This window comes from Triplophysa rosa, linkage group LG14 (genome assembly GCF_024868665.1).
Source record: "Triplophysa rosa linkage group LG14, Trosa_1v2, whole genome shotgun sequence".
In the NCBI taxonomy this organism is placed as follows: domain Eukaryota; kingdom Metazoa; phylum Chordata; class Actinopteri; order Cypriniformes; family Nemacheilidae; genus Triplophysa; species Triplophysa rosa.
In genome coordinates this window covers 15,280,328-15,294,275 of record NC_079903.1, presented here as the reverse complement: position 1 = coordinate 15,294,275, position 13,948 = coordinate 15,280,328, and the positions used below count along the sequence as shown (strand labels likewise).

The window sequence follows — 13,948 nt, the reverse complement described above, 5'->3', positions numbered from 1 at the left end:
CTGACAAACCGCGTTTCGCAGCTCGGCAAACGCGGCTGGCCAGATGTGCTTTGATTTCAATGAGACATGAAGGACTACGGCACGCATGCAGTGGACGTGCGAGCGCACGCAGCAAAATAGCACTCGGTGCGAGTGCAAAAGAGCAAACAGTGCAGTGTACTTTCAGTCCCTAAAATTGATTTGTTTAGACTGTTTCTTCATCTACACAAGCTCGAAATGAAACAAAAAAGTCTTTGGAAGTGCAAACTTGACCGTGTTTCGGACTATTACAACACTGTAACTGCATTAAACAACATCAATCTAATCCACATAAAACACTTACTGACCAAACTGGTGATTGTTATTCTGACAACCTTAAGCATCCTAACAGGGCATTTGAACGACTCAGAAGAGACAAATCTGCGAGCAAAAGTTGAACACATACACTAAAAACTGCCCCATCCTGTTGAGAAAGCAAAACATTAGCCAATGATCTTACCCGAGCCAGTATCTATAACTGTGGACTGTCCTCTACGGTCGGCCACCAGACGAGAGGACCCAGGCATGCTGACCGGCTCTGAGCGCACTGGCTGGATCCTGCAAAACAAGGATGAGACATACACAGACTTTAATTCAGGCTCCACTACAATACATTACTATTATGTCCTAAAACAGTAATGCAAGTGTGTGAAATGTGTAACAAAACATTAAGCTGTGAACCAAGCATGTCATTGTCATTTTATCATTGTGGTGTAACAGTGGCAACATCAATACGATAAAACACGCTAATGTTCAATAATTGCATTCATTAATGTTAATAAACAATGCTTCTGCTAAGCAAGTTTATTATTCTAAGCGTATGCTGCTTAGAGTTACAAGAATCGTTGCCTGGCATATTAATATACCAAGAACGTGTGGTGAGAGTGTATTTCTGTGCTGTGGTTAGTAACGCGAGTCGGATAGTAAATTCAGCACAAATGTGCGTGAATGCATGTTTGGCATCGACACCTAAGGCTGTGGAGGTCCAGGTCATCCGTGTCGAAATCAAGCAGAGGCTGCTGGGTGTCGCTGGGCCCTTGGGACTGCAGTACAGAGGAGCTGGAAGAGATGACTGTGGTCTGTCCTGACGGGTGGATGGTTTTGAACTGAAACTGAGGGCCCATCCACAGTCTTCTGTGAGGGCCGGTGTGGGTCACAATCTCCACCTTTAAAATACATGACATATGGACAACATGACTAGGGTTGTCAAACGATGAATCGCATCCGGAATAAAAATTTGTGTATACATAGTAATATATTTCTGTATACTGTGCATATTATTTTGTATTTATAAACACATACACGTACATAGATATATTTAAGAAAAATATCAAATATAAAAATGTATTAACATTTATATACAATTTAAATGATTGGTAAATAGAAATAAATACATGTAAATATTTCCTAAATATGTATACATGTATGTGTATGCGCACAAAAATAATATGCACAGTATACAGACATATATTACTATGCATACACAAATTTTTATTCTGGATGCGATTCATCGCAATTAATAGTTTGACAGACCTAAACATGACACATCATTCACAACACACCTGACTTCTATATTGTGTCAGATTCATGAATGAAACGGTTTCTATCTCCATGATTTATTATTATCGTTATCACTGGAAACTACAGGCTATGATATTGGCCCAAATGATTTTGCCAGCAGAAAATGATTACATTTTGATAGAAGACCATTAAAAACTAGAAAATGTTAGATTTTTTAAAATTGCTACGCAATTACAATGGGGCATAAACAATTATTGACTGACACAGTCCCACCCCTACATTGTATATAACATCAAACCCTAACACACACGCACGCACCCACACAAGCTAACATAGACATGTGTCTGCTTTGGACCAGCCATGTCAGTCTGAATAACAGAACGTGTGTGCACATGGGAGACGAGGGGGCATACATGTGTGTCAGCCACACGCCACTCTTCCTTCCCAGTGGACCGCATGAATGTGGCACAGAAAGAAATTCCATTGCCAACATAGCGAAGTATCAAGTGAGACATGAGGAGGAACAGAGGAGTAGCCCATCCATCCTCCCAGCATCATCATCTCTGAAAAGGCATGGCGTGGGGTCAACTCCTCTGTCCTCCTCCTGTCACATCTGTATAAATGAGGCCAGCACGTGTGTGTGTTTTGTCCGTAGTTAACACCATTGGTGTCACGCAGCCCTGAGAAAAACAGATGGGACACTAGTGCTGGGGCTAAGGCCAGATGTTGTCCCCCTCTACACTCCTACTGCACTATGCATTGAGCCCAACATATTGCGCTCGCAGCTCGGAGAGGACCCTGTTTTTCATGTTATGTTCCTAGAACGCATATAAAGCAGATAAATAGAGCCATCAACAGGGTTTAGCCTGTGTTTAACCAATAGCTGCCGTGGCAAGTGTTAATGGTGTCATTACAGGCAGGCGGGATGTATGCTGTCACTAATGCTGGTGCATTAACAACCTTAAGGTTTAAGACCTTTGGCTGGGACGCACAGGCCTGGATTGCTAGACACGTGCATGCTGGACTGGCGGCATCTGCATGATTTAGAATACTGTATCATAAAACATACATGACCTATGAAATCAATCACATTCAAAGCAAAATACAAAATCACCATATTTATTTCTTTACAAGTGGATAACACATGCTGTTTTAGTTTGGATGGCAACAGTACGGCAGAAGAAAGGACTAAAAGCATCCGTGTCAGGTCAGACTTAACACAGTTAATAATGGGGCTAGAAATTATTCATGACTTCTGCCGATAGCTTCTCTCAAGCAGAATCGCAGGGTGATGCATTACCACTCAAAGTGTTTCCCTGAAATGTGTGACGCGTGTGTGGCTTGAGTGTTGTATATTAACGATGAAGTTAAGCTAATGCAAATGGAGGATGTAGGAGGTTTCTACCTGAGAGAGCCATTCCTCATCCTCCTGACCGCTGTGATCGGACGCCAGGCTGTCGTATGACTCGTGCCGAGTGATGGGGCCAGGGCTGCCAGGCGGTACCACTGTAGCAGATATAGAAAGAGTATTAAGGTGCGACAGTATACAGTATACTAGATGGGCGACCGATAACAATGTGTTTGTTCACTACAATATTTATTCAAACAACGTGTCATATATTTAAAATATATTAACCCACATATACAGTATATATACTGTACATAACAGTTTTATATACATAATAAAAAAATATAGAAAAAATATTTGAAGCTACACTTATCATTTTATTACATATAGTTGTTGTTATCAATAATACATTATATTAATTTATATTAATTTTGGTAATTTACTATTATTAATTACATCACAAAAACCAAATATTACTGTCCATCAATACTGGTACACAGTAACAGGTTTATATTCAAAAATACATTTGGAAAGTATTATTTATTATTGTTATTTACTATTATTTAAGACACAAAAACACAGAAATCAGATAAACAGTATATTATCTGTCTATCATTACTGATCGACAATAACAGATATTACAAAAATATACTTATAATGATTAATTATTGCTGTTTATTTATTATTGTGATTTTTGTTATTATTTAAGTCACAAAAAGAAAACAGAAATTATCCGTCTATCACTAGTAACAGATATATATTTAAAAACGATGTATTATTTTTAATTACTGTTATTTATTTATTAATGCTATTCAGTTATTATATATATCATTAGTATTATTTAAGTCACAAAACACACTGAAAACAGACACAAATTATCTGTCTGTCATTACTTCATGTTATAAAATGTCTTGGTACGGGCTTGTCAACACACAGTCTCTACTAAGATAACAGTAACGAATAATGCAAGGTGGTGTCGCCTTTAGTTAAAGCTCTGCCCTGGTGTTTGAAAGGTTGTAGGTTCAAATCCTATTTTTTGTAGGTTGATCCATAAGCTTGTTCCCTTAAGCAAAGCACTAAACCTCAGTTTGCTCCATGTTGAATCTTTGTAATAAGCATATTGCACTGCAAGACACTCAACATACAAGCTTTAAAAACATCAAATGTGTGTATGTTTGGGTAGGTATGTGTGAGGGAGAGAGAAAGAGACAGATAAAGACAGCACAGGCAGAGACAGATGGAGCACTCAGAGGCTGCGCTAAGCAGGCGCCAAGTATTCAGACTAATGTGCACAATCAGTGGTTTTCCTTCCCACCTCCAGGCAAACACATGCTTTTGTTACCCATGTACATAATACAGCAGCGAATAATAAAGTTGTCAAGCCCTCATCTGGAAGACACACACACGGGACTGTCATTCTCGCTCCCTCTTCTTACTAGCCGTCTTGCAGACACGCATGCTCACACGCCAGGTGTTCAGAAACCCTTGAGGAATTGTTCCTGCCAGGTTTATGGCACGATCGCTACTGTGCGAGTAACAGATACACCGACACCTTCACTCGAAAGAGAAAAATCCACCACTCCTAGAGATCATCCTCCACTATCCCAGCATGCTCCATTATGCAGCTATAAATCGTAAAATGACTTACTGACCTCTGATGGGTCTGAACAGAGCCGGACCACGTTACCTCTTAAACACGAGCTCTCCCTGATGTTCCTCCCCCCCTTCCTAAGGCCCAAGGGAACAATAAGTGTTGACTAATAAATAATTGAAGCATAAGAACAGTAGCTGGCTCTGTAGATCAGGTTACACCGGCTTCATAATGGCCTGGCTTGAGAGGTCGAGGCCTGCTGGACTGTTAAGAGCAAGTTATCGGCTACCATTGAGAGTGCCCGAAACATCCGAGCAGGAAACAAGCACCGACCGCATGAACCTGCAGTGACAACCTGGTTACAAATTTGCTTTGGCCACCAACACACTAACCATGTACAAATGATCTTTCAGTTAAATGATGTTTGTTCAGGTGCATAACGGTGTGTGCGTTTACACCTGCAACAGAATCAATGGTGGTCAGTGGTTCATTTTAGTCTCACTCCAGTACTTCTTTTTATATTAAATATGTTTATTGAACACCAAAATCTTATGCATTTACTTAGGGTACCTGAATAGGAAAACTCTTCCACAGAATATCTGACAATTCACTGATCACTGATTCACGACTACTAAGCAGGATGGAGTTTAGGTATTAAAAAATTCATCTGTATCTGTTAAATCATTTTTTCATATGATTTTAAGCTCCTTCTACAAAATAGAATAGAAATTATATATATATATTTTGGTTATTGTTTCCACCAGTATGTGTATGCTTCAGGGTTGCCAGACTTTCAAAGCAAAACCAACCCAATGGCCAATCAAAACTATCCCAAAACCAGTCCAACGACTCCAGACCAAATGACCAAAACTTAAAATACGTTACATCTAAAATACATAATTTACATTCGATTTCATGCGTTACGCCTGGTTTCTTTTTGAAAATACCTCTACAGTAGTTAACATCAATAACTTTATTTTAATGTAAAAAAGACTAACGATGAACAAACCTTTTCCACCTTTAACCCACAGAATAACTGTATAACAGCTCTGGTCACAGTAGTATTTCTAATGCTAAAATATAATTGCTATCCATTCATTTTCAGGCAAGAAAATTAGTAAAGCACTTTATTAGTTTTTATTCAGATGCCCAATTACAGTTATTTACTTGCAGTCCTTAATAGAAAAAAAGATTTTGGTAACACTTTATTTTACGATGCCCTTGTTACACGTTACATGCATTTACTATAAATTATGCATAATTACATGTAACTAACCCTAAACCAAACCCTAATCCTAAACCTACCGCTAATTTTTATTACTCCCTACTTAAATGTATAATTACACGGTAACAAATGGGCACTGTAAAATAAAGCGTAACCAAGATTTTATTTGGGAATGTTATACTTGATTCATTTCTGACTTCTGAGAGAAGTTGAATGTGCTGACTTGAATTTTGGTATAAAAACATAAATAAGACTATTCATATTATTTAGTTGTTTCAGTTTGTTTTGACTAATAAATGACAATGATCTTTTTGTGTACAGTATGTATATATATATACTGTATATATATTGCGCACATGCATTCAACTCATTAGCCATTTTGTTTTTGCAGTGTTGCCCTGTTACGAACATCAACACCTTAAAATATGACAACTTTTATAACAATGCTGGATTGTTTCGACCCATGGTTAGGTTAACCGTTGGGTTACAAATGAACTTATAGTATGGCAGGTTGTTGTTACCCAAAAACAACTCAGCATTTTTGGGGGAAATTACTTTTCTGTACAACTTGTGTGACAGAGCCTTATTAAATGTTTTTATTAACTTCTGTCACACAGCAGCAAAGTATCTTTAAAAGATCCATATTTACAACGTTTTTAATCAACACAGCCTTGTGAAGAATCATGGCCTCTGGGTTTGGTTTATAAAACCTTGTATTAAATGCGAGTTTCTTTTCAAGGTGACAGACAGCAAGCAGAAAAGGCCAAACAAAAGAGAACAAGTACGCACAGAGGGCTGACAGAGAATCAGGAATGAAATGAAGCTGATGAATAAACTCCGCAAGGGTGTCTAAGCGCACCTTGAAAACAGCCTTACTAACACTGGCAGAGGTGTCGGGGAAATTCAGCTCACAGCTCGAATTCTCCAAAACTGCAATTACGTAAATAAACAAGGCGTGCTAAAAGCTAGAAAGGTCACGGAAGCCCTGATCAAAAGCCAGGCCGCCTGTATCTTCCCGGAGCTATGAATGAAACCCTCACACCTTTCCTTAACAAATCCAGTTTCATTCATCGGAGAGCTCTCAGACTCGCAGCCGCCGAGCTGTCTGCTAAACGGCAGCTAAAGTCGCGAGCTGAGGATTCCCTCAGCACTGTCGGTAGGACAGGAGCAGCATCACCGGCCCAATGCGTCCTTGTTATCCGCCCATCATCTGGGTATCATCAGCAGAGGCCGGGTAATGCTCCCCTTCCCGAGTGCTGCCAAAGCCTGAGCAGATGGACAGGTGGAGATAGTGACCAAGAAGTGGCGCCACGGTTGCTTTTATCACCAGTCGTGCAGGCTCCAGCTCCTCTGACCCTACCGTCCGCATGCTGCATTTTTAATCAGCCAGGTCATCCAATCTAGAAGCAAGACCAGAGCTGTCAATCAAACCACTCTGATGCTGCAAGCCTCCGCGGTTTGCGGGTAGACGAACACCCTGCCCATTTCTGAGTCCGGAGAGCCTGGGAACTGTCCGCTACCGATGCCCCACCGCTATCTTTAGCTCTCTTTCGCCATCTTTCTTATTCTTCTCCTCTCTTCAGAATGGGCATTTACAAAGTAATTACAAAGGAAGTCAATGGCAGACTGATAACATTAGCGCCCGTGACAAAGATCTGGGCTTATTCTTTCGGTTCTAAATCCCTACATAGGGAGCCTTCTAAGAAGAGCCATCCTAATGAACAACATATATACAGAAAACACAAGAGATGTGACAAAAAATGGACAAAAACAGGCACTGCAAGAGGAATGTGATACTCCAATGTGAACAAATGTACAAATGTGGATTCAATGTAAGAATCTACAGTGACACAGGTGAAGCTCTGGAAAGTTATTTTGAAAGATTTATCCTTGACTTTTACCTCATGAAGTCCCTTCAACCCACTTAACAATTGTGATGTCCTGTATTACATTTAACCGTTTTTGGGGGGGGGGGGGGTTGGGCTTTTTGCCTTTATTTGATAGGACAGTGGAGAAAAGACAGGAAAGCTTTTGGTTTGAGACAGGGGAGTGGGACCGGCAAAGGACGCTTGAGATGGGAAACGAACTCTGGTCGTCCCGCTATGCACTGGCACTATATGTCGGCGAACTAACCACAGGGCTATTGGCGCCAAAGACATTTAACCTGTTTTGACCACATTCCTTGAACAAACTGACATAAAACAAGTTACGAAAGTATTGTGATGACCTTTAAAACAGCGGAAACTGCGTTACTAAAATAATTGCAGAAATGTGTTCTATGTGGTTCATTTGGTGTGTTTTACAATACATCCCCCATGTAGAATTCTCTTTTTTTCCTTTAAGGAGAAATGTGTCTGGGTTCTTACAGGTTAATTAAATGTTTTGTTTTTTTCACAGAGCTTGCCACAAGGCATTCTGGGATTGCCAGAATTTGGCCAAAATGAGAGAAGCATCTAATGTACAAAAATACACATAAAAAACGATCATATTCCAGCAGATGAGGCACCAAAAAATACTGTAAAATAACATTTTTGTAAATGAACATTGCATGTTTTTAATACAGAACTTTTACATATCAGCATATATTTTTATCAACACATTTTTGTAATTTAACATTTTTACAGCATTACATTTTTTTTTAATTGATGTAGAATTACAGTTTTTACAGTGTATCATTTTAACACATTTTGTGTTGATTTTGTGTTAAATAAACGAAAGGGACAACACAAGCTGGGTTAAAAGTTGTCCCAGAAATAACACAAATATTTGTTCAGTTAAAGACAACATATTTTGTGTGTTGTGTCTAACTGAACACAACTGTTTTTGAGTGCACAATGTCTTAAAATAATGTCTCCAAATGCAGCCCACTATGAAACTGAACCCTTGAGTTGTTGAATTAAAGGAGGCCGCTTCTAGATGCCACCTGGATCACTTCCTCTCTGCACTCACTTTGAATATGACTGTGGTTTGTGCTCACACATGCGTGACCCAATGCAGGGAGGAATCGAAGGTGGCAAGTCGTGGGCCAGAGGCGATGGCCAAACACGCCACACACAAACTCTCCTGCGCCACTAGACTATCAGTTTGGCAAGATGCTGCCGTAAAGCGCACATAACAAAGATCTTTGGCTTTTTTTGATTTGACATTAATGTTAACGCACTGAACAAGCTCATTATTCCTTTGTTTTCCCCCGGGTGGGTGGCATCCACGCCGTGCTGCCACGGCCGCTCACGGCCGGCCATTTCATCGCTCTGACACATGCGTGGCGATTAGAGCAACTTCCTGAGAATATTCTACCCGTTAGGCCTCGAGCAGTTGAGCTTTAGTGGCCGAGAAGAAATGTGAAGCTTGGCCCGAAGGACCTAGACAGCTAATTACTCATTAATGTTTATGATTATCCAGCGAACGCAACAATGCTCACTTATTCAAGATATATTAAATGTGTAGCCATCCGTGAGCCTTCTGCCCTCGAGTTGCGTTCTCCTGCCTTTCATACGTCAACCCAAAGAGCTCCCTTTCTCTATACGCTTATTATTAAATTACACAGGTTTAAAGCCACACTAATTGGTTTAATTTGAGTGCCGGGTTAATTTGGCGCTATGATGACGAGTTTCGGGGTAGGGACGGCGTGACCGAGTTTCGGGGTAGGGACGGCGTGACAAAGCCCCGATTCACGACACCACCGGAGACAGAAAAACGTGAGGTTTATCTCCCATGACCTTTATAAAAAACGTTGCGAGACCGGGCAGACGGGAGAAATTGTGAGTTGCTGTGCGTGTTTCTTGTGTTGTGGTGCGTCTTTAAACAAAAATGTTTTAATGGACGGTCCCGCACAGCATGCGGCACCAATAATGTGGAAACCGAACGTCTCCGGTGAGACAGACAGCATCCATCACATGTCATGCTGTTACACTAAACTTTTTACGAGCGACATGCTCAGTACATCTCTCGTACACGCATATACTTACAGCCAGCCAGAAGGTATTGATAGTACTGCACAAAGTCTGAGGCCAGCACCAAGGGGTGGTTGCTGTTGAAAGGTGGTTGTAGCTCATTCCACTGCGGTGTCCTACTCAAAACAAACACAGAGAAATCAATTTAGGAAGTGCATATCAAAGAGCCAGATGTATATAACAGTCACCAGCTGAGCCTATAATGGACCGAGATCCCTGCAGCCCGGCGGACCTTCCATTGTTTTGTCTCATGTGGGCAGTACGGGCTATACAGCTCGCTCCATAGAATCACTTAACATTTACAATTAGATCAGAAAGCCATTGTAAGAGCAACCACTGTGTCTTTCTGCCCGTTTCCATTTCACGCACTCGGTCACATGCGTTATTGCATTATAGCACTGTGCTCGGCGTCTGGGTCGGTGACATGACGTGACGTTAATCATTTGCTTGCCGTGCCCTCATTAGGGGGCCGTTTGAGCTGTTTTATGTAAATGATATGATTACAGTGGGTTGTCAGGTGCTTCCGTCTGGCTGAAGGTGAATAGGTGTGGTAAAAAAGCCTCGGGGCAAGACCTGGCTAGATTCCAGCAGGCTCTCGGACAGGTGTTTAACTCCAGGGGCGTGTCGTCGCCTATCTTTTGCGCCGTGCTGATTGGCCGAGGCTCTAGGACGTGCTCCACCAGGTTTCCGTAGCAACTCAGGATGTAGAGTGATTCGACGACTGCCTGCCGAGACTGATCTGTCAGGGAGGAAAAGTCAAGAACAAATTAATATTAGTAATACTGCATTAGTTTCAAAGCTATAAATTCCTTTATATGCTATTTTTAAAAACAGCTAAAAAATATCACAGCTTAACGTGCAGAGACAAATATATTCCCAACACATGTAAACACGGTGGCGTTATAAAAACATAGCCGTGTTTATTTGGAAATCCTGATCAGCCCAACACAGCACACAGTCCACGCCCACGGTGTGACTCATGCAACGGTGTAAGTTTGGGGTTGGGTATTAGGATTTTTGCAATTCAATTTGGAGTTTGTAGCTTCAAAAAACAATAAGAATCAAAAACACTCGTACACTAAGCAACCATAAAATAAAACGTTTTATGTATGCATTCTGATCTACACCTTGTCATACCTTTCTCTCGCTTCATATTGGGGTTGGTAATGAACCAGGAACGGGAGGAGGCGAAGACTGCGGCCACACAGAACTCCCCACCACTGGACTTACTGGGTGAGATCTGGGGAGGCGGCTTGGCTTTGCTATAAGAACAAAAACAGATACAAATGAGCGAGAGAGAGAGAGTGAGAGTGAGAGAGATAGAGAGATGACGTCTAGAATTAAAAATAGAAAAAAAAAGGACAGTGACTGTCCATCACTGACCAGAACAGACAATATATATAATATAAAAAAGCCATCTCTCAAGGGTTTCACACAAAAATTGCACATCCACAAACAAAATATAGCAATAACATAATACTGCAAATAATGAACACAATACATCACGTATTTATATTTCATGCAGATAAAAAACTGATGATTATCTTATGATTTCCACAGTTCACAGTCCAAGATTAAAGCAGAAGTTTGGATACAGACTAATAGTCCAAATACCAATGCATGAATCAGATGTGTTTTATTACATTGCATATCGCTGCAAGTTTAGAATCCATCAGCATATAGAGATTGTCAGTACAGGTGCAATTGATAAACTAAACCAAATATGTTTCTGGTCTAAGTACAGTATGATGCACTTTTACTTGCCAAGAACTAAAAAGCCTAAATACATGACTGTGTGATCCTAGAAACAAGCAAAAAAAAGAAAACCTGCGACTGCTTGTATTTATAGAAGGAAAAATGACAATGGTAGTCAAGTGCCCCAGAACGGGTTGCTTCCTACATTCTTCGAAATAGCTTCTTTTGTGTTTAACAGGAAAATAAATTTGTAAAGCAATTTTCCTACTATGGTATAGTCAATGGTGGCCAAGAACTGTTTGGTTACAAGCATTCTTCCAAATATCTTTCTCTGTGTTCATCAGAACAAAAACGTTTATACAGATTTGGAACAACTTGAGGTTGAGTAAATGATGACAGAATTTTCATTTTTGGGTGAACTGTCCCTTTAAAACAATTCAATTTAACTCAATTTAATTTATAGGGCTTTTCACACATTTTTATTGTTGCAAAGCAGCTTTACATGCATCATAATTAAAAAATGATTAATAATAATGATGATGGTAGTACTTCACAAAAAAACAAAAGACTAAAAACAAGAGTTTTTTTATACACTTATATTTTAAAGAGTACATATTACGAGATCTTGTAAATTCCATTTCATGCAGTGTGTAATGTGTGACGGCCCGCGAAAACTTCACTCTTCTCCCCCAAACATTGTAGCTCGTGAGCCTCATTCACGGTAGACCAATCACAGCCGACTAGACCATCTGGCCAATCAGATCAGAGTAGGCTGGCGGAAAGGAGGGGATTAGACGTATGATTCGCCGAACGAATCATTTGAGAGTCAGTCAAGAAGTAAGGTAAGAAAAACTGCCTATTATAACAAAATAATAGTGTTTTTAAACCTTGTATGTATACGTAAACTTGTTGTTGGAAACTACATATATCAAAATAGGACCTTAAAAATCAAGGAATATTTACTCTAAGACTTTATTTCATTGTTAAACACTGTTTTTATTTTATAATATTTTCCCTACAATACTTTACAAATTCTTTTGCAACTTTCCCACAGTTGACATGATCTGAAAAACATAACCTCACTGCAACAATGTCAGCTCTTGTTTTACATTTCTGTTCAGTGAGTATAATGGTGCAGTTAAAGCTAAACACACACACACACGGCAGGCGTCTAGACGGGGCAGACACCACATAATGGCTGTCATTTGTTTATAAATCTGCTTCAAATGGAGGCTCTTAAGCTGCTTTGGAAGGCCTCGCTCCGATTTGCCATTTTAAAAAATGATTAGGCCCTATTGAATTATTATTAACGGCAGCAACATAGTAATGAAGCAAAGAGAGAAAGTGGTTGCAGGCTGTGATAAGGGCTGACATATGGAATTCATCCTAGAACAGTAGCAGAAAAGTATTACTGTGACTCCTGCACTTACACCGTAAAACCTGCCCCCTGTATCTCAAATTGTGCTAAATAAAAATAATGAAAAAAATGAAACTAAATGGTGACTGAGTCAGGCAGTAACATTCTGACAAAGAAAGAAATCACAGGGGTTTCAAACAACATGACAGAGAATAACAATTTTTATATTTTTAGATAAACTAACCCTTAAAAATCTTCAATACGGTCTCATTCAAACCTCCTGTTTCAAAAGCATATTCATGAAGTTTATAAAGCAACATACAGCTGCAAGCGAAAACTGTCGATTGGAATGAAATCCTTCTATCTAGAGCGTGAAGTCTGGACTGAGAGTTAATGTGAATGGATTGTCCAGCGTTTGAACCGGGACTCTCCAGCCTTGCATTACGCTAATATGTGTTGAGTGACCTGTTGCTTAGCTACAATCTCACTCCGTAACTTCCTTTAAAACTGTCATCAAGTCGTAAATTACATTTAGGACGAGGAGTGATGCTGACATCTTCATTTAGCCGACACCAGCCGAGGGTTGTCGGTTGGCAACTACAAAGACAACATATAGAAATACTGGGAGAGATATTGGCATGTGTTTATTGGTGTTGGACGCAAATAAGTAAATATGTGTGCGACGGCGATGGCCGGAGTAATCACGGTTCACCCTGTCTGTCAGTGTAGAACAGGAGATATCGTCCTAAGAAAAGATTTGAGTACAGCAAAACACACAGTTTTCTTTTTCTCCCTCTAATAAAAGCAGCATTCCCAAGCGCGCCTGATATAATAAAGAGATAGCAGACTGTTCTGATGTCAGATATCACAAACCAACCTGTTTGAAAAGTGGCTTCCTCTGGCCTGTCCATTACTGACCCTAGAGAAAAACAGTGAGGACTAGCTCAAAAAAGCTTTTAAATCCGTCCTGCCCACCGTGGAGTTCAAGGTAACAGGGAGAGCGAATGAGTTTAACAGACTGCAATGCTGGTGAAAAGCTGTTATTTCAAATAGAAAATGCAGATTTTTTTTACACGTTTTAAGTATTTAAAGGCATAGTTCACCCAAAAAAAGAAAACTCTGTCATCATTTACTTACCGTCTTTGTCATTTCAAACCTGTATGACTTTCTTTCTTCCGCACAACACAAAAGATGATATTTTGAAGAATGTTGGTACCTATTGACTTGCATTGGTTTTGTG

The 13,948-nt window shown here is 40.0% G+C and overlaps 1 protein-coding gene across 3 annotated transcripts in view; it reads right to left on the bottom strand.

Annotated features, from left to right (window-relative positions):
- bcas3 (BCAS3 microtubule associated cell migration factor) overlaps positions 1 to 13,948 on the bottom strand; it is a 205,445-nt gene that overhangs the window by 116,753 nt on the left and 74,744 nt on the right. For all 3 annotated transcript variants that reach the window (XM_057350698.1, XM_057350699.1, XM_057350700.1), the window contains 6 exons: positions 10,794 to 10,918; positions 10,230 to 10,395; positions 9,672 to 9,772; positions 2,945 to 3,045; positions 988 to 1,184; positions 479 to 576 (listed from right to left, as the gene is read on the bottom strand). In XM_057350698.1, the coding sequence (XP_057206681.1) occupies positions 479 to 576; positions 988 to 1,184; positions 2,945 to 3,045; positions 9,672 to 9,772; positions 10,230 to 10,395; positions 10,794 to 10,918 (788 nt within the window). The remainder of the gene's footprint in view (positions 1 to 478; positions 577 to 987; positions 1,185 to 2,944; positions 3,046 to 9,671; positions 9,773 to 10,229; positions 10,396 to 10,793; positions 10,919 to 13,948) is intronic.